Source organism: Caenorhabditis elegans, chromosome I, assembly GCF_000002985.6.
Source record: "Caenorhabditis elegans chromosome I".
In the NCBI taxonomy this organism is placed as follows: Eukaryota; Metazoa; Nematoda; class Chromadorea; order Rhabditida; family Rhabditidae; genus Caenorhabditis; species Caenorhabditis elegans.
Genome location: NC_003279.8, coordinates 7,495,059 through 7,516,379, shown reverse-complemented (window position 1 = coordinate 7,516,379; position 21,321 = coordinate 7,495,059). Strand labels below are relative to the sequence as shown.

Here is a 21,321-nt window from a genome sequence, read left to right as displayed (position 1 = left end):
AGGCTGTGACTAATCATCAACCTGCACCAAATGTTTGGCGATACATAAACATATACAACTCCCGAACCTCAGTCAAGCAGCATATATAATCAAGTTCAACTGAAATTTTTTCGAAAAAAAAGCTTGAACTAGCTACTTTCAGGAAAACCATTTTCTCAAGTGGTAGTCAACCTAAAAACACACGAGAAGTTGGGCTGAGTGGGCGCGCAAGAGATGCGATGAATAATAGACTCGGTCCCATATAGGTGTAGAGAGAATGGGAAGGAAAGGATGCAACATTGTTTGGTTCTTGTGCACTTTGTAGCTGCCGTCGACCATGAGAGCAGTCCATTATACTATTCTGCAATACACAGGAGCTGCCGCCGCCGTGCTCTTCTCGAAAGTAGACTAAGCAGCAGAAGCAGCACGTCTTCTTCTTCTTCTTTGTCTTCTCTCTTTCAAGGATTTTATTTTATGTTTCAAGGCGAGGCGACGCGGAAGACGAGAAGATGGAGAAGGGAGAAGATGAAAAAAGAATAAGAGGAAGAGAAACAGATGCGTCAACGGCCGCAAACAGGCCTATGAGCCCACATGAATACACATACATAGGCAAAAAGAGAGAATCGGGTCGAAATAAGTGCTAATTGGATGTGAGACGGAAATGGCACACAAATTGAAATTTGACGACAACGACGTGAAAGGCTGATGGAGATTAGTGACAAGTATATTGTGATTGTCGACTGCACAATCGACGAACATAACAACAAATCGTTGCAATCGGGATGGTGAGCCGAAAAATTGGGAAAAAACTTTCTATGATTTTTCAAAGTTGTTATAGAAGAACACGAATATTTAGAGACAGACTTTACTATAAATCGACATCGGAAAATGTATCATCTATGTTTGAGAGAAACTAATGCGAATGTAATGCCATATGCGGCACAAAAGTTTTTTTTTTCTGACTTCAGAGTAAAATAATTTTGAAGAAAAATATCTATAACATTGCAAAAATCTGAAACTATGAAATCGAGTTTAAAAAATGGAATTGAATTCACAAAAAAACAAGTGACCGTTTTTGATCACTGAAATGAAAACGAATAGCAGCGGGAACCTAAAAATATATTTTCAATAATGGAAAAGAACTACTATTTACGAACATTGCCGACGATTTTCCATTTTCTATTCAATAAAAAATTGATGGGAAATTTATCGTTTCAACAACGGGAAACAGAAATAAATGATTATTGATTGTTATCAGGCCAATTCAAACTGATAGTTACATCTTCCCTCTCAGTGGGCTCCGATTATCAGTTGGTTGGTCAAGTTTCTAAATGAAACGTTTCATACTCTTCTGCGTTGGCTTACTTGCTTCAACGGATGCATTGACAACTAAATCTTCAATAAACGATGATTCACAGGTAAATATACGTTTTCTATTACTAAGTGAGCTTAATATTATGTTTTTGTACCGAAAATTTTTAGATAGGACGGATTCTAACATTCGAATCAGAATCACAGTTGTCATGCTATTACGAGCCCCTTGAGACCGGAATGATACTAAACATTGGAATGAGAGTGAGTTGATGTTTGTCAATTTGTGAAACTTTAAATTATATTGCTCGACTGAGCGTGATTATTCGAGAAAGAAAATTTGATCCTCAAAATCTCATATATTTCGACAAATTTCAGCCAACTTTTGATACAGTTTATCCTATGCAATTCCGTGTCACATCACCCAGCGGTGATTTTTCGGATTGGGCAAGTGGAGATGGCGATGCTCACATGGAGCATAATACAACAGAAAATGGACCATATGAAATTTGTGTTTACACTCGAAGACCTATGAAAATAAATCTGTATTTACAGTTCTATAATCCAGAGAAGGTAGTTGAAATTAACATTACTTATCAGCTCAAAAATATAATTACAGATGGAAAATTCACTAAAGACATTCTTCGCCCACCATCAAATTTCGAAGGACATTCAAAATTCAATTATGGCATCGACACATCGAATCTACAAGATCTATTATCATCTGAAATTCTATAATCAGGTTTGAAAAACTCCAAAAATCAATAATAATTGATAAATACTGCAGATGGTTGTTCGAGACGAAGCTTTACAATTACAAAACTCGGAGTTTATTCAAAACTACAACATTGTCTTTTGCATTGTCGCAATAATCATTACAATTTCACAAGTTTATTACGTGCGGAAGCTTTTCAGAATTGACCCAAACAGAATTCAATTCTAAAAAATAAATCTAGATGTTGATTGAACTGTTTTGAAATGAAACTGTGGAGACCTCCTCAGTAAACAATTATTCTAAAAAATAAGTCACAACGTTTGCTTGAAAATGCTTAATTCAGCATAATCCTATGAGAAAACATTTTTAACTTTGATTTCAAATCGAAATTTTATTATTTATTTATTTATAGGATAGGATAAGGATTTTTTAAAAAAGCGGATTACTTCGGAATAATCACATAAATACTGATTATGAGTTAAATTATCCACATTGTAACCTAGTATAACTACACAGAAATCACAATAAAATATATGGGCCTGATTTTTTCCTTTAAAAATAATGCGTGATAACCATGGTTGCGTAATTTCCCATCTGGAATTTCGTTTGCGAAAAAATTAATGTGGTAATTACACTTTTCTCAATAAGATGGCTGCAAAGAGAAGAAAAAACGAAACTTCTAAACGGTAAGCCTTCGAAACCCGCAAATCTAGAAAGAAAACTCACCAAAATTTTCAGATTTTCATCAAGAAATCTTTCAATACCTTCACAGGTTGATCCGAACAGGCTCAAATTCAAAGTGAGAAAAACTTTGAATCGTGCTTTATAGAATTAAAACATAATTTATTCAGAAATTCACCTTTCTGGTATATCAATCCGATTTGCGCCCAAACTCATGTATTTGGAGTATCGAAAATCACGTTTTGATGGTAAAATGGATTTGCACAGAAGTCACTGGACAGTTTCAGGTTACGAACAGAGTAATTTTGCTATTTATTAAAACGCTAGCAAGAGCACCTAGCAAGTAGAAACCATACACGCTGTCAAGACTTCTAACAACCTACCTGCCTGCCTACAGACCACACATTACTTGCCTTGAAGTTGTCCTATGCTTTGAAAAAATTATTAACCGAATTGAAATAATTTATTTCTTCATGACAATATTCGCTCTAGGCGAGTTATGCCTGCCTTGTAGGTATGAAGATAGGCATTGTGATTTCGTGAAAGGCTTTCACGCTTTTTTATTCCAATTAACAATTCTCCAAATAAATCGCATTTGATGCGCAAATGTGATAATCACTTTTCCCATCAACGCTTTATTTTCAATATTTTAACATTTACAGTACAAATTGTGGAATGCATCTGACAATGAGACTTATCGATATCACCATCTGGAAGTTTCTAAATCGGAAATGGAAAATGCAAGATCCACTGGATTTGTTCAATTGGACACTTAATGATAACGTTTTTTCTATTGTTTTGAAAATAAATTTTGTTCTCGCTAAAAATAATAAAAAGTTAATTTTTGACATAGAACATATTTATTTGCAAAAAAAAGAAACAAAAATTCAGAAGAGCCAAAATGAAAAGAGATCATCACAAGATGTCGATACACTGTACGAATTGGAGAGAGGGAAAAGAAAAAGAATGAGCAAAACTATTGGAAACTGAACCTAATGATGAAAACAAATAAGTGACATGACACATGAACATATTTTAATAAGAGTTTTATCAGTTGATTTTTGTATTCAGGTTTCCATATCTTGTAGAACTGGAAAATTTTCAGAAAACTTGTCAACCGATAAAAATACTTGAGATAGATAATTTCAGAAAAAAATGGAAAAATCGAAGATATGTAAAGCAGAACCAAGCAATTAATTTATTAAAATCGTTCCATTGATGGTGTTCGAATTGATGGAAGCGATTGACGTGTTCCTAGCATTAGTTTCCTCTGAAATTTATTTTTTTGTGAACTTTATACAAGTATTCTAAATGAGAATGGAACTCTTAAATGGGAAAATTACGTAGAAAAAGGAAATCCCCAAAAATCACCTGCTCATGATGTCCTGCCTTGATTTTTTCGATAACAAATGCAACAATCAGTGCCCAAGCCTTCCGTACTGTTTCACTTCGACACCTTTAAATATTGAGATTTCACATAAATTATTTCGAATTCTACTTTTTTTTTGATTTTATCAACTACATACATTCTACGAGAATGTAAGATTTGCCAAGAGACATATATCAAAACACATTGGAATTATGACAGAATATCAAACATTCTTTGATCATTACCAAATTCCTCTGAGTTTCAAATCATGCAAAAAAAAAACAAACAAACCTCCTGTCACCCCATTCCAGTGTACAATCAATGATAGTTTCAGCTACCGTATTCCATAATTTCCCAGTTAATTCTCCACGTAGCACTTTTGCATGTACCCTTCCAATTCTCATCAATTCACCCGTAACATTATCCAAATGATCCAGATTCTCAACAACTTGATCTATTAATTCAGCTACTGCTTTGCAATGAGCTTTGATAAAATTGTCACGATTTTGGAATTTCGGCGGCAGCTCGACTTGTTTCATTTGTTCTTTTACCTGTAAATCAAATACACGAAAATACTTAATATTTAAAACTTTGTGCTCAAGAGGAATGAAAAATGCTCGGTAATTCAATATTTTCAGCGAAATTTTAAGAGACATTTCGTGTCGCAGTAGTCGGAACTATCATAATAAAACGTTTAAAATTTTTTATTGGAGTGTTTTAAATCGGAAAGTGGCGCAAATTTAGTTTTCAGCAATATTTTTTAGGATTTAATATTCAAATCACAAAAAAATTGAAATTCCGGAAAGAACACCATTTTTTTAATCTTTGGTTCACCGAAGTGTTTATATAGAATTTTAGAGTGTTTAACCTTTAATTTTCACTCAATGTTCCTTATTTTGGTAGTTTAATCCGTGGAATCTCATTATGAAATTTGGCCGTTTGGTTACTTTGAGTTCATAAAAATTATTTTTAAAAATCTCGCTACTTTTAAAAGATAGATTCTATACATAAAACATACCATCACATTCTTAAAACATAATCGATGATATATACTTGCTCCAATCACTGTTGGTCCTTTTGTTGTATAAACTTGTCTCCATAATGCTCTAACCAAATGAATTTGAGCACATGTTAATGGAATTAAAGTCGTTGTTGTTGTTCGTCCACTCATTGATTGTACTAACTGAAACTCGTATTTTCATTTTATTGCCAAAAAATAATAATTACCTGAACATTACTCTGCCTTCTTTGAGCTATCACATTTTGTCGTGCTTTTTCATTTGCTGAAAGTCTTCGAGTGGTCACAGAAACTTCATCATCAAAGCATAAAATTGGTTCAATTTCTGGTACTGAATTCATTTTTGGCGTCGAATCCCAGTCGATAATCGGTGGAGGTACAATTGAATTAGAAGTTGAGCCACCTTCAAAAGTCACTTTTCGAGGCTCGTTCGTCTCAAATGAAATGTGCACCTAGAAGTGAAGAGAGATTTAATGATTGGAAACGCAGAGAAATAAATGGGTGGAGTCTCTACCTCTGGAATGTCGAATCGAAGCTGTTTTCTAACGGTTCGTGGAGTTGGATTGGGCGTGGTTTTGCTGAAAAGTAGAGATTTGAGAGTCCTAAAATCAAAGTTTTTTATAAAAAACTTTAAAGTGAATTTTGGACAAGTGGCATTATCTTTTCTCAGCTTTTTGAATGTTGAGAGAAGAACAGTTTTAAACATGGTAGATTTTGAAAAAAAGGTATCATTTTAACTATAAGTTGTGCTCAAAAATGTGTAATTGAACAGTTAAAAACTACTGCTTTACGGTTAAAAGTTTTATTATTTACATATTTATAATAATTCACGATGTGTACATAAGGGCTCTCTCATGGAATTACATTTTTTGGCTCGTTATTTCTAACCCGTATTTATTTTTTGAAATTTTTTTAAAATCTTGCAAATGTATAACGTTCAAGACGAAGAAAAACGTGACTTGAAGCTTGCAGAACGTTATAAAAATATACTGAATTCATCATTTGTCGGTTTCGACTCATGGATTAACTAATAAGATTGATGAGATGCCCTTCAACTAATTCTAATCTTTTTTTCCTTCAGTTTTTCCTTCAGAAATAGAAATAAAAAACCAACGTTGATCTCTCTAAGACGACTTCTAAATCCGGTGGAGCAACAGGAAACACTTCAGCAGATGTTGAATGTCGAAGAAATGATTCTCGTCTTGCATCTAACATCACTTTTATTTGGGGTTCTTCGAAAAAATTTTCGAAATCTGGGTTCTTTTTTGTAGAATTTGATGAAGATGTGATGCTTCCAGCCGAATATGATTTTCGTTTTCCGTTTCGATAGGCTGAAAGTTTCAGGAATTTGAATTTAATTTAATAAAGGGTTATGTAAGCAACCTCCTCTTTTATTAAGAAAATTCTTACTGGGCATGTATGACGAGACTTAAATTCAAAAAAAAAGGAAAAATTGCTCAAAATATCTCAAAATTTTGGATGGTCTGGCAACAATGTTTGTTTTCAATGATTTTGATATTTTTTAAACTATTAGAAACATTGCGAAAATGTCAAAACCAAATGCCAAACTACAATAATTCAGAACTCTGTCTAACTTTTTTTAAAATCTAATTCCAACCTGACAAATCATCGGGTTCTGTGTTATTTCGTCGAATATTTGATGATCTCCATTTTCGAATTGTATTAGTTTTCTTGTCAACTATCCATTCCCATATTTTTTGCATGATCTATCCTGAAATATTCATCTCGTACTTTATAGAAAAATTGAACCAAGAGTTCAAAATGTTAGGAATCACGAAATCAGGCTTGAGACGATGTTTGAAGTTTAAAAAACGAGTTTCGTGGATTTCTGAATGAGCAGTATCTGAGATTTATGAATTCTACAATTTCTGACATTGACTTACAGATGAGTTACCAGAAAACTGATTGGAGAGAATGAAAAAAATGGGAGAAAAATGAGAGATAGAGGGTCATAAAACTCGTAGCTTTTTGATTTTTTCACAAAAAAAAAGTGTTGTTCTTCGTGTTGGTGTTCAATTTGAAAAATTGGATGATATAGAAAACAAAGAAATACGAAAAAACATGACTGAAAACACGGAAGAAATTCTGAAGTTAAAAGTGGGATGCATTAGAAAACGTTTCAGTTTTTCTGTGTTTCTGAGTTCCAAGAAACCATTTGAGCAAATCTAATAATGCTAAAATTATCATTTATCGTCAGTTTCCTTGTCGTATTTACAAGTCGCAATTAATTATCAAGATGTTCTATACATTTTTTTAGTTTTTTCTCAGTTTTCCATTTTTCGCTATTTTTTGTGATTATATAGTAGTTAGTGAGTAATCACAAAAAGAAAGCAGTTTGATGTAAACATTAAGTTCATCTCAGATTTAAATTAGTAAGAAAAAATAGCTCAAATAGATTTTTTAATTTCCAAATAAGGTAACAAAATTATGAGCTATATTTATTTTTCAAAATTTAATAAGATTTAAATTTGAAACAAAAAGAAATTTAAAAATTGCTGGGTAAAATCGAAACCATGAATTTTCCAGAATTCATATATCCGAGAATTGATGCTTACAGTTGAGCATTTGTACTGATTGCCAAGTAGTTTTTAATTGTGAAAACAGAGTCCAAACGGAATTAGACATGCCAAAAAACTCTACCATATTTGAAAAATACCAATTTTCCTTGAAAACACTCGGAAGTGTGATTTCAATCAAAAAATCCTGGAAATTTTTGGCGATTGAAGAAATTTTGCAGATTTGTCCAATTTTAGAGATCGGCTGTTCTACAACCTTGATTGAACTTTCGTTCAATAAAAAAAGAAAAAAAGATAAATATCTAAAAATAGGTTGTTGAGGAATATGCATAAATCATGAGCTTCAGACCAAGTGCAATGTCTCAATCTATTCTCAAAGTTGCTCTTTCTTGTGGTCCCTCTCTCCACACCACCCATCAACATTGCCGACTGATCGTTAATCAATCGGGATGCTGTTTACACCCTCTCATTGCTTCTCTTGGACCAATTTATTCTCTCCAGGCGGTCGCACTTCCAACCACAAATTACCACCTGTGGCAAATAAAACAGAGAAAAACGTAAATTTCGAGAGAATTAAACTTTGAAAAACAGCTTAAACTTTCAGATAGAATACCTTTGACAAAAGTGTGATGGCTGAAAACAAAAGTGCTAAAGAAGATAAAAAAGACAAAAAATGTTTGAAGAATGAGTAGGAAAGAGGAGACTTCGATGCCAGCTGTGTGCTCCAAGAGACCGAGGGATCGACTGACAGGCAAAAAATTTGGAACACAAAAAGAAGAAAAAGAAGGTTAAGATATCTCCCTTTGAAGATTTGAGGTGAGAGACACTGACACCTGCATCTACACTTGATGATTGAAGAAATTATAACTTTTTATCCCACTAGACTATTTTATCTTTTCGGTTTTTATAGTGCATGAATAATAAGCTACTATGTTTGATTTAAAAAGTGCAGATTAGGTTGGGAAAATATTTGAACTGCAGGACTACCAAAGACCTCTGGGTTTCTATAGTTAACTTCAGTACAAAAATCGTATTTTAAAGTGTAGCTTTATGCTCAAAATATATTAAAGGTGGAGTGTCGCCAGTGTGGAATGTTCGGAATCACTCCTATTTGAAGCAAAGCATGGCAAAAAATTTTAGAATTCTTTTTTATTTACAGTCGATTATAATTGCGGAAGTAGCCCGAAAAAAAAACAAAATTTCCTACGTTTTTGGGTTTAATAATATTTAGTTAATTGTGTTTAAAAATTTCAATGTTGTGTAGTTTAACATTTCCTCACTCAACAGTGTTCAATATTTAAAAAAAATTTTGCAAGGAAAATTGGAAATATGCCAAAACTTCATCTGAAACAAAAGTTAAATGTTTAGTTTCTCTGTAAAAACGTAAAAATGACAAATATTGAAATAGTGAATTGAGACTTGAGAAGACTTTTAGATTTCAAAAAGATTTCAAGACTATTACACAAAAAAAAATCAGACAGAAACAAAAAACAAAAAAAAATTATTAAAAGATTGACACTGACATGTTTAAAAAGTCACAAAACATTTTCGAGTACGTAGTTACTCGAAAAAGAAAACTAAGATCTATATGACGTCATTTTGATCTGACACAGGTGACACATCTCATCCATCCCGTAGCTCTTCTCCCACAGAAACATTTTGTGGTGTGAAGTTACTAGATGCACACTTTACTACTTGAATGGAGGAGGTTAAATGATGAAAGAACAGAAGGATGCTCATTATGATTGTGATGTTTCAAATATTATAATTATTGTTTCACTTTTGCAAGTTCTATAAATTGATTGAAAAATTGACAAAACTCTGGATTCAGAAATTGCATTTTTCAAAATGTGTAAAATTTCAAAAATCGTGTTATAAATTTTAAAAAAGTCCAATGTTTCTGATAAAAAAATGTTTTAATTAGATGAAACACTGAAATTGTTCAGTTTTTGTCAGTGAACAAGAGAAATCACAGAAAAATTGTTCCGAAAGGGACTACTTTACTCCCTATTTGTCTTGAAATCTCTCAAAAATCAGTATCTTAGAAATTATAGTTAACCCACAAAAATACACTTTAAACCGTTCAAAATCTATTCATTATTTTTTCAAATAAGTTCAATATGTTATAGAACATCTTTGATATGAAGCATATAACAAACGTCATCATAAAACATCATATCACGTTCATAAAATCCTTTTCTTTGAGGAATTGTCTTGTTACAGATTGCACAACGGAAACAATCAATATGAAAGAGACGATTAAATGCAACAAGTCCTCGTTCAATTACTGGCAATGAGCATCCTGTAAAATTTGTTTTTTAAGTAATCGTAAGGGGCTCTAATCTTTCCTATATGTAGCTGAGTAATCAAAGTTCGTATAACCCGTGCAAAACCGAATTCACAAGCCATATCATTCAATTTTTAATTTCTACTAATCAGTACTTCGAAGAACTAAAAATACCTGTGCAAGATGGATGATTTGTTTGAATATGACATGCATAACATGATGGTTTCATTGGATCAATTGATGAACGGAAATAACGATTGTCCGAGATTTGAAGCTAAAATTGGATATTTTGAAATTTTGGAAGTGCTTTTTTCCGAACGCTTCCAAAACTAACTTTACAAAAAATGCATTGAATATGATCCCGATGCCACATTCGATTCAGAAAGAAGACAACTTTGTTCTAAAAATTACTTTTTTAAAGGAAATACACCAATTGTGGATTTACCTTTTCGACATCCTCCTCGGCGATTTTGGCTTTACATCCTGCACAATTGATAAACTCAATAGTCATTTTTCTAGTTTATTTGGAAATAAATTATTTTTTATTAAAATTGTATTCTTCGCCTCCGAATTTGTATTTAGTAAGCGGTTGCCACGTAACTGGTATTAAAATTTATTGGTTTTTAATTGAAAACTTCCAAACAAGATACAAAAGTTTATGCATCTCTGCATGGTAATCTCCAAAATACATAAAATATCACAGATTCCTTATTTCTAGGGCAAAATAAGCCATTATACTGAAGCCAAATAATACTGTCCGCCTTTCATGCCTTTCCCTCCCGAGACTCCATCTTTTTTTCCAATCAGATCCAATTTTCGGTGAACAAACAATAATTTGACATGCCTCTGTTGATTAACCGTGTTTTGTGAGCAATTCATTGGCTTTTCGTCGCACAAAAACAATGGGCATTAGGAGCATTTTTTGGAAAGTTGTATCTGGAAGAGGTGAGCACAGTTTGTCCCATTTTTTTTCTAATTTTAGCTGATTAAAAATAAAACCTCCAAAAATGAATTTCAGTGCCCGATAATGGTGGATGGGTTGACAGTATGCAAGTGGATCATTTTGATCCTTATACTCCAGGACAACTAACAAAAAACTTCACAGCAACTGTATAGTTTTCAGTTTTTCCAAATTACCCCAATTTCTAACCTCTCACTTTTAAGGTTGCTGACGAAATTAGTGTAACCCGTGGCACTACAGTTAAAGCAATTTATCGAGATGATCAATGGATTTATGTTGAGGTATCTGATGGAAGAAAAGGATTTGTTCCACAGACATATTGTAAATTGCTTTTGAATTCAAAACACGGTGAAAAGGTGAGCGTTTTAGATGTTCTAGAAAAGTTATTTTTAGTGCAAATCTTAAAGAATGCAACAACACGTGTAATTGTGGCATTTAATGATATTCATTTAAAACTACTGTATCCGGTCTCGACACGACCGAAATATGCGCAAAAGAATGTGCGCCTTGCGAATTACTGTAACCACACTCCTAATTATTTCCAATATTTCATAGATATTTCATAGTTTTGTCATTGAAAAATCGAAGAAAAGTGGTGAAAATCATTGTCACCTTTAGTGAGAACAACTTAGAAGCCACGTGATGTCAGAGAGTCCCATTTCGGTTTGATCTCCAAGAATTTCGGGAATGGAACCGTTGAGAAATCAAATCAAATACTTTTCAGAAAAAGGTGATCGGATCCAGCGCGACACTTGATCGCCGTTGGGAAAAATCAAATTTGCAGAGATTTATCGACAGTCTTCCTGTTCAAAAAGAAGAAGGAGAGGTTTTTAAAATGGTTTGTTTTGAATAAAGCTATTGAATATTCTTTTGATACTATCTGCAGGATGAGATATGCGAAGTTCAAATACTACAGTCATTTGATGGATCAGCTCCAGATGATATATCTGTGAAAGATGGAGAATCTGTCACAGTTTTGAATATATCAGATCCTGAGTGGACCTATATTCGAAATTCGGACAATCAATCTGGTTTTGTACCTTCTTCCCATGTTAAGATTCCACATGAAATATTGCAACAAGCTAGCCGTGTCATTAAAGAAAAATGGTATCGTAAGTTCGCAGTTTTCTGAAACGCTTAAAGGTGTACGGACTTATTCAGATGGGTCATGGGTGTTATTCTGTTTTTTTTTTCAGAATTAAAAGACTCAGAAGACGCGAAAATTTGTTATTTTTGCGCCAAAAATACAGTACCCGGTCTCGACACGATAACAATTTTGTTAAGTGTGAAAACGTGTGCGCCTTTAAAGACTACTGTAATGTAAATACAACTTTTCGTGCTCATAGTTTTTCTCACGATTAGTAAAATAAAATATATGTGTTTTGTGGTTTTTTAAAATAAATAAATACATTTTTTAACGGAGAATTATGAAAAATCTATGCAAATTCCTCAACAACGAAAGTTTGAAGCTACAGTACCCTTTAAAGGCGCACATCCGTTTACATTTGATAAAAAATATTGTCGTGTCGAGATTGAGTACCATATTTTTGGCGCAAAAATTGCAAAGTTTCGCGTATGGGTAATAAAAAATCAAAAGAATCGACTTTAAAATTGTTCACGAAATTCCCGAAAAAAGCAAAAGGGCCGTTGCAAGATAAAAAACTACTGCCATAAATGTTTTTCTCGTGCTTGCGTTTCAAAAGATTGCGAAATAAACTGATTATATTTTGGCTTGGCAAATTTATTTAATTTTTAGGGAAAATGAAAATCTTCTCGTAGTCGAACCTTTTTCTGGAAGATCACCTCTTGATCTAACAGTCCGACCAGGTGAATGGATAAAATGCACTGGAAGACCAGTAGATGATTGGTTGTGGGCCGTCCGAATCGCTGACGAGAAGCAGGGATTTATCCCGAATAAAGTTGTAATTTTGGCGACAGATCTTTGATGTTTGATTTATCGTTTGAATTTGTTTCATACCCGACCCATTAATAAAAATATTTTAAAAAAAGGTGAATTGGAAATGATAATAAATTTAGTGACTGAAGTGGGTAGTAAGAAATACAATCAAGAAACGAATAAATTATTGAAAATAAATAGGATTTAAGGTATTCGTGGGAATCATGAGAGGATAAAAACAGAAGGAGCACACATAACTGGTTATCAGAAAATACATTAAAAGAAAAAGAGATTCTTGTTTTCTGGATTGAACGGGGAGGCGAGATAGGGTAGGATAATTATGATAAAGTTATAAAAATTGCATAAAATTTTAACAAGAGATCCACTGATTTCATTGAGTTGGTCGGTCCATTACAAGACTACACGTACTCTTCAACAATTCATCGCGAAGTTTCCACAAAGCTTTTGTAACATCCTCTTCGCGAGCTACAGGTCGTCCGTTTTCAATTCTCTGAAATTATGAAATATATTTTACAAGAAGAAATAGTCGAACTAACCCTTATCCAATGAGATGGAGCGCGGGCATTTCCAGCTGGTTGGGTATTCCTGGCAGTTGCTCCTAGAGTTCGTTCCCATCGGCTTACCGACTTCTGTCGATTCTGGGCAAGTGATTCGATATACCTGTAAATGAAAAATCAATACTTGAAAAACAATTAAATTTCAAAAAACTCACTTGAGATATGCTTCCGAATGTAGAACTCTTCTCGAATGAATTTGATTCGGTGGTGCAACAAATGCAGGTACAACTGCTCGAACTACAGTTCGTCCAACATCTGTAACCACGATAGGTTGCATTTGTGGTTGTTGCTGTTGTGGAGGTGGACCAGGTTGTTGATGTTGTTGTTGAATCATTTGTTGAGGTGGTGCCTGATGATATTGTTGAGATGAAGAAGATCCTTGTTGGAACATTCCGTTTTGTGGTGGTCCCATTTGCATCTGTGGATGAGGTTGGCCACCTTGCTGAAAAAATTACATTTATTAAAAATGTTTTCATTGCGTTACAAACCTGATAATGCTGCTGATGTGGATGATGATCGTGATGTTGCTGCATATGCTGTGGATGCTGATGATGCATTTGTTGGCTAACAGGATGCCTGTTTATAACTTGTGGAGCGCCTTGTTGCATATTTCCGTTCATTCCATTTCCATGATGCTGCTGTTGTTGATGTTGTTGTTGAGGGGGAATTCCACCATTTGATGGTGCAGTTGGTAATTGTCCGTAAGGCGCAGATACTATACGGCATCCAGGAGTGTCTCCTTGATTTGGTATCGACTTAAAAAAATTCTTGCCTAGCTGGTTGGAGTAAATGTTTTTCGCCGCCGTAGGCATATGTTTTTCTTTAATGTGACGGTGAAGTCGAGGAAGCGATGGGAATGGTTTTCCGTCTTTTCGATTACGTAGACACGTCATCCACATACATACGAATTGCTGGTCACTGTCCACTGAAAATAAAGAAAGTTACAAACAGATCAACTATAAAAATATGAAAATTGTTCTAAAATCTTAAACTTACTAATAATTTGACTAGTATGATGTTGGATAACATGCTCCAGAAGGGCCGATTCGGTATCATATTGTGAATCACAAGCAGCCCATTTACACTGATATATCCTCACTTGTCCGGGCAAAAGGGTCATCGCTTGCGATGCTTTAATGGCATCCTGTTTGGCTTTCTCAACAGCGACGACTTCCGCACGCATCTCGTAATGCTTCTTTTGTTCTTCCGACAATTTTTTCCACTGAAATATAATAATTATTATTGAAATTCGATTAATAGTTCCAATTGTTAATCTCTCCAATAATATCAATAGGAGATTCCAACGATCTCGAACTCACCTCAATACCAACTATCTTGGAAACTTCACCGAATCCTGCGTCTGGATTTTCATGCATTATCCTCTTACGAACTTCAGCAGAGAACAAAATGTATCCACTCTTGCTCTTAACTGCTTTTGGTGTCATAATAGGCATTTCTGCTGATATACTGGGATGTTGTGGAGGTGTTGAAACTGAAGAAGTCTGCGATTGAACTGTAGCTGGGGGTGATCCTTCTTTCAGGATCTTCGGATGAATACTGCTTGACACCGATTCACTTCCATCCGTATCGTCGTCCATCATTTCGTCCAGATGATCCAGTGGCATAACGCCTTCGCCTTTCAATAGTGGTGAGAGTTCTTTGTCCATTTTTATTGGTTGTTTGTAAAACAGCACTTCTTCATTCGGGATTGAAACGTGAAGTTTGTGAGCCTGAAATGTTATTCGATGTATTATACAAATGGTGAAAAAGAGAACGCATCATGGGAAGATTGAGAATCCTACAATCACAGTATCAATAAACAGTAAGATTATATAAGAACGTTACATAGGGGACAAGACGGCTTAGTTTTCAACATCATACTTTAACGATCTACAGTAATTTCAAGTGGCGCCGCGACTACAGTAACGATGAACCTATGAAGAATATCTCTCGCGCACACGTTGATGCATGGGCAAAGTTTAGGAACGGTAGCTGTGAAGGCGCGATGCTGGTGGTCAGGGATGGAGATAAAGGCTGCTGCGGCGGCGCTCGAGAAGGAGAAGACCAACAAAAATACGTATCACGGCGAAATCGGGCTGTGCAGGCAGTGAAAAGAAGAAGGAGCACCGCCGACAGCCAGGGATGCAGCGGTGGTGGTGGCCACCGGCGGAAGCATCAGCAGCCAGCAGCAGCATCCATGACTAGGAGAAAACGAACCTCGCAGTTTGCCTGTACGCACACACACACACAGCCAGCGAGGCAGGCAGGACCAAGCAGCCGGCACAGATAGACAACACCGCTCACACTCTCACCAAACCATATAGACTTGAGACGAGCGTCTGTGACGCACTACCATCTGCGCTGCCTCTCTTCACGGTATCGCCTCGTCTGTCAACCTCCGTGCGTCGCATTTTATCTCGTCTCTCGTGCTGTCACGTACCTCCTCCGCCTGCTCGCTCTATCGATTTTATGTTCACCTCCACTCTCTTCAACGGGCAAATCGATGCAGCAGCATCAGAGAGGCCACACACAAATAATGGTGGCCTGCGCGCGCGCGGTTGTGCTCTCCCCCTTTCTCCCCACCTATTAGACGAGAGTAGCGACGTATTATTAGAGACCCAGACAACGAGAAATACGTAAATATAATACAACTAGAAGAGACGTTATACAGAGTCCAACTGAATGACTAGTGTTGATGTGGACATTGAGATGGAATGGTAGAGACATAGAGATATAGACGAGACGAACGCGACAATTAGTGCTGGTGGCCCCTGATGCGAGACGATGAGAAGGATCACAGATGTTTCAGTCTCAGCGATTTCAGAATGGGCAACGCACTCTATCCTTATCAGTATGCCGCTTAAAAGCTCATAGAGATTTTGATATTCACAGAAACGCATTAAAAAAAACTCAAATTCATAGAAGTGAGACTCATAACGATGAAAGTAGGCGTGGTCATGAAGCCAGAAAAAATAATGAAAAGAGCCTACCTTCATCTTACGCATTGCCTTTCCATAATCGAGATTCATTGTTTGAGCATCACTGAACTCATCGACAATACTCTGAAAGTAAAGTTAATAAGTGAAATAATGATTAGATAATATTAAACCTGAAAACCAAACAAAGAACAATCGTCAGGTGTATCTGCTGATCCGTTGACCATTGTTTCACAAACAAAAACATCACATTCCGATACTTCAGTCTGTCGCTCTGAAAAATTAGAATTTTGATTTTTAAATTATAAATAGTGATATCATACGTTTTATATACAGCTTAGCAGGCATAACGTCACAAACTCTCTGAATCTCGCACAATTTACGAGTTTCGTCGTTTCGATACACCGCAATAACCTCATTCTTGAAGAAAAGTCGTCCCTCGTCGTGAATTGTTTCAGATGGACGAGCAAACCAGCAGCCGGAAAACCACTCAGAACCGCTGAAAAAATAATTGATGTACAATAAACAAATGGAAGCAAGTGAGGGTATTTTCAGTTCAATAAGTTTCAAGAAGCATCGTGTGTAAAAGTGTATCATTGCATTTTTCCACTTGGCTATCCATAAAACTTACTATTTTATAAATGTCTAAAAAATATTCAAAGTTTCTTAGACGTTTTTTTTCTGAACTCACTCTTTTTCTCTCCAAATCTTATTAATCTTCATCACATCACACAACGGCTTCATATTGTTAAACACCAGAACACATTGTCCGAGCCAGAAAAACTTTCCAGTTTCAGAACGGATTTGTTGGAAGTATGTTTTTCCAGATTCTTCATCTTTTGACGCTTCCAACTCAAATCTTTCCATATCCAATGATACTTCAAGACGAGCACGATCTTCTTCATCTTCTTCTTCTTCTCCATCAACAATTACATCGTCTTTTCCTTCGTTTCCATCAGAATCAACTGCTGTCAAATTCCGTTTAGGAGTCATTAGTTTTGTTCTCTTTGTATACTCCAATTCCTCGTCTTCAGCAGTGAATGGCCAGGTTCTCAGCTTAGCAAAGTATTTTGGTTTTCCATGATACTTGTACTCACAGAGATATACATCTTCTTCACTGTACTCGGTGATTACTTTTGAAGTGTACGTGGAAAGTGAAATGACGACACATCGTCCTCGTAGACGTTCAGCAAGTACTGTATCTCGGAAAGGCGTAAGAAAAACTTCTTGTTTCATGAACTTTCGGCTTGCCAAATGAAGAGTTTCTTCAGGACGGTAAACCCAATGTCCTTGAAGAGCTTTTTCCCCATTCTCGTCTTTAAAAGTTCGTTCAATTCGGAAAATGTGAAGAGGAGTTTTCTTCTCGTCAGATCGGGAAACGTATGCGTAACATGGTGCCACATATTTCGTTCCATCGATTTCAATATCTTCCATTTCGACTTCGCTTTCCTGAAAAGAATTTAATTAATAACATGCAGAAAATAAAAAATATCCTACATGTCTTTTCACCATCGCCGGTTTGTTTCCTCCCTCCTCATCATGTTCTTCTTTTGCCTTCAAGCTTCTTTCCTTTTCAATAGCTTCATCAATATCTTTTTCAATTACACAGTACGCATTTGAGTGTATCAAATCTTTGCATCGTGTATCACGTTCAACAATAAATGATTTTTGAAGTGTACATGCTGCTTCGTACATTGAAGAGCCTGCTTTTGAGAGTTCTCTTGCTCTTTCGAACAGATCGAAAAAGTCCTTTTGAAGCTTATCGAGTCGTCTGTAACGGCATTTATCTATATTCATCTTAATTTGATCAAGAGTGAATGGCCATTCAGATGAAGGTACTCCATTCGCTTTGAGAACTTCCGTAAATTCAGTTAAATGATCCGAATAACATTTTCCTTCTTCATCTTTCTTACTGAACAGCGAGGCAAATATTGAAGTAAATATGGTTCTCAATTCAACCTGAACTCTTGGTGCATCATCTCCGGTATCAAGCTCTCGCTTCATTTCCAAAAGTGCCTTCTGAAGAGAAACTGCTTCCTTGTAGATGTCAGAATCAGTCTCATTGAATTTGCAGGCATTAGAAAGCATTAGCATGAAATCAGAAACCACATCAAGCAGTGTTACATACTGACGATTCTCCAGCTTATGCTTGATCCTCATCATATCCATCGGCTTTTTAATGACGTCATAATATGCAGGAAATTCCTCCTTTGATGGAAGACGCATGAAGTTTACAGCCAATGGACGGTTGGTTCCTTCCTCACGAACATCTTTCATAGATTTGAACAATCTCCACATTTTTTGCTCTTCGATTGGAAGCTGCATTATAGCATCCTCCATGCTTCTTTGATGTTGTTGTATGTTAATTCGAGCTGATTCCTCATCATCAGATCCACTAAAGTTCTTTTTACCGCGACCACGGACCTCGGATTTCGGAGTTTTTCTGAATAAATATATTTGCAGTGAGAAATATGACCAAATTCAAAAATATGCAATAAATTAAGAAAATTTTATAACTTACAGTTTCATTGCTTTCATAAGATTTGACGATGACGAATGAGGAGTTGACGGTATTGAAGAGCCCAGTGACGTGTTTCTCATTCCTTCATAAGCTCGCAAAACTGCTTTCTCTAGTTGAATAGCATCCATGTGTATCATTGAACGGGGTTCATTGAAATCTCTAGCATTCGAAAACATCACTCGACAATCGTTGATCATTGCATCAACCTGTGGATACTGATGTCCATCTATTCTCATCCGAATCGTTTTCATATCAATCGGATTTTGAATAATTTGATAGTATTCTGGATATTGTTTGGCAGATGGCAATTGTATGAATGCTCCCGCTGGCCAATGTCCCGGATTCGAAGCGACTCTGTAGGAATGGATAACGTTCCAAAGCCCTTGCATCATTGCTTTTTGCTTCATATAAGCAGCATTTGGATCGACAGGGATCGTCGATTTTCTGCCTTTAAAAGTTGGAGTAGGAACACTTCCATTTTCACGAGGTTTTTTCGGAGATTTCCTTTTATGAGTAGGAGGTGGAGTCTGAAATATATTACATTTTTGAAAAGTATCAACACAAAATAATATTAAACACATACCCTACTATCTTCCGAGTCTGTGTCCGGCATCTCAATCTTAATTCGAGCTCTGTGTGGTGTCGCTTTTGGTTTCACTGGTGTAAGTTGTGCCGGAGCAGGTTCGTATTGAGAAACATCGAATGAAGGAACAAGTTGCTTGCACGTGGATATCGTTAGTGCCTTCAGCTTTTCCGCAGAAATGTAGACTTCTGATGATTCAAGATTGTAGTCGAAAGCATTTGAATACATTTGCATGAGATCAGCGACGAGAGATTTCAAATCATATTTCCCATTTTTCAATCTTTTATTTATCATGAAAATTGACACAGGGTTTTTGATCTCATCATAGTAGTCGGGGTAAGATCTAAAATGGAAACATTTAATATGGACATTTTAATATTTTCTTTAATACTCACTCTTTGCTTGGAAGTTCCAAAAAGTTGTCAGCCAGCGTAACATTTCGATCTTTCTCGTGAACAGCATTTCTGATTGTCCAATACAACTTCCACATAGGCTCCGAATTTGTTTCAGTTTCTTCGTCCTCTTCTGAATCTTCTGAGAAGTTTTCATTAACTGCAACAGCGGTTAACAAAGCATCAACGAGTCGTGTGGCTTTGGCTCTTCTCATTGGATGAACTCCCTTCTCTTCCAATCGAGCAATCTTTTCTTTCACAACAGTTTTCAATTGTTCAGCATCTTTGAAAATATCACTACCGTTTCCACTAAACTGCTGTGCATTTTTGAAGAGCAGGAATAGATCATCTTTGAGTTCTTTCATTGTGGAATACTTCTTGTTCACTCCGTTTTGAGCAATCGTTTTGAGATCAATTGGTTTAGCTATTTTCTCATAGTACAATGGGAAATCTTCTCGACTTTGAAGAACTCGGAATGGTGGGCAAAGAAGCCTTCCGGTGTTATCAGTCGCTTCAAGAACCGCTCCCAAAAGATCACAAAGCATGAAGTGATCCAGGTCCATAGGTGTCGAATCACGAGATGATGTTCCACTCTCTTCAGGTTCTTCCTCTTCCTGAACTGTCTCTTCCACATCTTCGTCTCCCTCTTCGTCCTCTGCGTCATCTAGATATTCTCCAGATTTCACCTTAGCGGTAGCAGCCTCGAAAAGTTCTTGAATTTTCATCATATCCTTGTGTTCTTCAGATTCGTCTTTGTAGTAAGTGAGGTTGTTTTTAATGAACATCATGAAATCATCATTAAACTGATCATACGTCAAATATTCGGGAATTTTCAGTTTATGTTGGATTGTGGTAACATCAATCGGCTCTTTTACTTGCTCATAATATTCAGGCTCGAAGCGGCGTGGCGGTAATCGGAGAAAACTCTCGAATACAGAATTATTGCCGGCGGAACTTCGATGTTTTCGAATCTGTGCCATCACATAATTACCCTTCGCCATCTGGAAAAAGAACAATAAATTTACACTTATATTAAATATATTCAACCTCAAACTCTCGCTTTTCCTTTTCCGCAATTGTCATTCGTCCTTTCCGCTTCTTGGAAGCGGTAGAAGTGGAAGCAACATCCTTTTCCGGGTCGGGCTCGGCAGCACGCTTTCTTTTCGTACTCATTGAGTCTGAAAACGGAAATAATTTGAAAGTCGAGCAAAATTCTTGAGACAGTAACAGATTAACAAAGAATAGAATAAGAATAACAAATGAGCTACAATAAAACTGAGATAGATCAACTAGAATTAAACGTTAGAAGAATTTTAAACTTTATTTTGAAATTTATATTTTTACACATTTTTAGTTTGGTAGCTATGCTTCCAACTCTATGAGAGATTCTACTTTGATCTTTTGATTGGTGTGCCGGCGTGCGCGCGAAACTTGAAAATTTGAAAAAGAAGAAGGGTGAAGTGCAAGTTCTTATAAATATTTGTGAATTTGCGAACAAAGTTTATTTCTATTGATGAATTTTCTTAAAATTTTAATAAATCTTCAACTGCTTTGTT

General features: G+C 35.7%; 6 protein-coding genes and 2 non-coding genes across 9 annotated transcripts; 5 read left to right on the top strand and 3 right to left on the bottom strand.

Annotated features, from left to right (window-relative positions):
• Positions 1-1,253: 1,253 nt before the first annotated feature.
• On the top strand, positions 1,254-2,304 carry C26C6.9 (GOLD domain-containing protein). Its single transcript, NM_001025840.7, has 5 exons — positions 1,254-1,397; positions 1,462-1,554; positions 1,669-1,863; positions 1,910-2,032; positions 2,078-2,304. The coding sequence occupies exons 1-5, from the start codon at positions 1,311-1,313 to the stop codon at positions 2,231-2,233; spliced, it is 654 nt and encodes a 217-aa protein (NP_001021011.1). The 5' UTR covers positions 1,254-1,310; the 3' UTR covers positions 2,234-2,304.
• A 347-nt stretch (positions 2,305-2,651) lies between these two features.
• C26C6.10 (ETS domain-containing protein) lies at positions 2,652-3,532 on the top strand. The gene is made up of 4 exons (NM_001128953.4): positions 2,652-2,691; positions 2,744-2,804; positions 2,857-2,985; positions 3,349-3,532. The coding sequence occupies exons 1-4, from the start codon at positions 2,654-2,656 to the stop codon at positions 3,460-3,462; spliced, it is 342 nt and encodes a 113-aa protein (NP_001122425.1). The 5' UTR covers positions 2,652-2,653; the 3' UTR covers positions 3,463-3,532.
• Positions 3,528-6,811, bottom strand: glb-8 (Globin domain-containing protein). Its single transcript, NM_001136283.3, has 8 exons — positions 6,692-6,811; positions 6,188-6,404; positions 5,588-5,651; positions 5,283-5,525; positions 5,074-5,238; positions 4,347-4,606; positions 4,058-4,142; positions 3,528-3,956 (listed from the first exon to the last, which is right to left on the bottom strand). The coding sequence occupies exons 1-8, from the start codon at positions 6,795-6,797 to the stop codon at positions 3,888-3,890; spliced, it is 1,209 nt and encodes a 402-aa protein (NP_001129755.1). The 5' UTR covers positions 6,798-6,811; the 3' UTR covers positions 3,528-3,887.
• Positions 4,173-4,193, top strand: 21ur-12969. The gene has a single exon (NR_050262.1).
• A 2,875-nt stretch (positions 6,812-9,686) lies between the features above and the next one.
• On the bottom strand, positions 9,687-10,429 carry C26C6.6 (LIM zinc-binding domain-containing protein). Its single transcript, NM_059705.2, has 4 exons — positions 10,343-10,429; positions 10,232-10,297; positions 10,072-10,171; positions 9,687-9,912 (listed from the first exon to the last, which is right to left on the bottom strand). Exons 1-4 carry the CDS (start codon positions 10,406-10,408, stop codon positions 9,734-9,736), a joined length of 411 nt encoding a protein of 136 aa, NP_492106.1. The 5' UTR covers positions 10,409-10,429; the 3' UTR covers positions 9,687-9,733.
• Positions 10,430-10,737: 308 nt separating this feature from the next.
• Positions 10,738-12,857, top strand: C26C6.8 (SH3 domain-containing protein). Its single transcript, NM_001374919.2, has 6 exons — positions 10,738-10,842; positions 10,916-11,007; positions 11,062-11,214; positions 11,583-11,696; positions 11,745-11,965; positions 12,615-12,857. The coding sequence occupies exons 1-6, from the start codon at positions 10,800-10,802 to the stop codon at positions 12,802-12,804; spliced, it is 813 nt and encodes a 270-aa protein (NP_001361835.1). The 5' UTR covers positions 10,738-10,799; the 3' UTR covers positions 12,805-12,857.
• pbrm-1 lies at positions 12,803-20,943 on the bottom strand. 2 transcript variants are annotated; one of them, NM_001025837.4, is made up of 15 exons: positions 20,813-20,943; positions 19,769-20,766; positions 19,374-19,716; positions 18,791-19,317; positions 17,767-18,712; positions 16,961-17,718; positions 16,593-16,768; positions 16,443-16,543; positions 16,324-16,395; positions 14,653-15,063; positions 14,330-14,555; positions 13,822-14,258; positions 13,489-13,775; positions 13,313-13,436; positions 12,803-13,266 (listed from the first exon to the last, which is right to left on the bottom strand). In NM_001025837.4, exons 1-15 carry the CDS (start codon positions 20,936-20,938, stop codon positions 13,147-13,149), a joined length of 5,652 nt encoding a protein of 1,883 aa, NP_001021008.1. In that variant the 5' UTR covers positions 20,939-20,943; the 3' UTR covers positions 12,803-13,146. The 2 variants fall into 2 exon arrangements, with proteins under 2 accessions (NP_001021008.1, NP_001379442.1); NM_001392571.2 differs by lacking the exons at positions 16,324-16,395; positions 16,443-16,543; positions 16,593-16,768; ... (4 more) ...; positions 19,769-20,766; positions 20,813-20,943 and having other exon boundaries at positions 12,874-13,266.
• C26C6.12 lies at positions 16,053-16,144 on the top strand. The gene has a single exon (NR_101581.1). It is a non-coding gene; the product is annotated as an Unclassified non-coding RNA C26C6.12 (non-coding RNA).
• Positions 20,944-21,321: the final 378 nt, after the last annotated feature.